The following is a 1,155-nucleotide window of genomic DNA, read 5'->3' as shown; positions in this document are numbered from 1 at the left end:
TAATATGATGATTATAACCCTCATAAGATTGACATTCGCCTCTTGAGATGAAGAAAGAAAAATTAGTTGATGTATGGGGAGAGAAAGATGCCGAAATGATTGATAATGTATTAGCAATGGTAAGTCATAATGATCATAGTGATTATGATAATGATTATGATAAGTATGATTATGTAAGTCATATGATTATGAATATGATTATGTAAGTCATAATGATCGCAGTGTCAATATGGAAATGAGTTGGAAGGAGGATGACAACGACTGTAATGAGTTGATTATGTAAGGAGCTCTACTCTAGTCCATAGCTGATCGTTACATTCCATTCAATTTATTATAGGATCCATTTTTAAATCTACTACTGGAAAATGGAGACCATATAGCAGTAAGACAACGATAACTGCATACAATCAATGTGACGTCGTCATTGTTGAACGTAGGTTGTGCTAATCATAAAATTCAATGCCTATAGATACTGAATATTGGTGGACGTTTACGCATGAAAAGATACAAAGACAATATCAAATACTTCGATAATTTCGACGAAACACAATTCTTCAACCATGAAAATCTATGGTCGGACAAGCAGTTAATCCTATATGAAAAATACTCTAGTTTGAATATTTATAACCCCCAAACACTACAGCTACAAATCACTCTACCATTCCCTCACTTCACCATATGGGATATGCAATGGAATCTTCAACACTCTCAACTCATCATCAGGGGTGGAAAGGATTACTGCTTAGTAACCCACGTGAAAAAGACATGATATTTGCGTGAAATGTAAAGTTAATCTTGTATCTTATACCCAATGCAATGTCACGAGAGTGACAATAAACTAAGTTAATATTGCTTCCATAATCAATGAAGATGATTGATGTGTATACTGTACAAATGGATAAAGTATACCCCTAATGTCAGTAAAACCAATACCCAAAAATAAATATAGCAAAGCATGATTAAAAGTAGTCTATGTCTAGTCTATGGTCAATGCTATTGCTGAGTTAGTTTAATGTCTATTACAAATCAATCAATGAAATTGTGCAGCTACTTCAACGTTTATTGCAAATTGCAGTAAAAGACGGACTTGAAAGAGAAACAATCTCACCAAGTTCTTGGTCAAAATAACATGAGAAGATAAAATAGTCTGCTAGC

At 33.5% G+C, this 1,155-nt stretch overlaps 1 protein-coding gene across 1 annotated transcript; it reads left to right on the top strand.

Annotated features, from left to right (window-relative positions):
* Nucleotides 1–47: 47 nt before the first annotated feature.
* TRIADDRAFT_62503 (uncharacterized protein) lies at nucleotides 48–769 on the top strand (the record flags this gene model as incomplete). Its single annotated transcript, XM_002118433.1, has 3 exons — nucleotides 48–119; nucleotides 338–382; nucleotides 470–769. 3 exons carry the CDS (start codon nucleotides 48–50, stop codon nucleotides 767–769), a joined length of 417 nt encoding a protein of 138 aa, XP_002118469.1.
* Nucleotides 770–1,155: the final 386 nt, after the last annotated feature.

The sequence above is a fragment of the Trichoplax adhaerens genome, genomic scaffold (genome assembly GCF_000150275.1).
Source record: "Trichoplax adhaerens TRIADscaffold_89 genomic scaffold, whole genome shotgun sequence".
NCBI lineage: Eukaryota > Metazoa > Placozoa > Uniplacotomia > Trichoplacea > Trichoplacidae > Trichoplax > Trichoplax adhaerens.
This window is presented reverse-complemented; position numbering and strand designations above follow the sequence as displayed.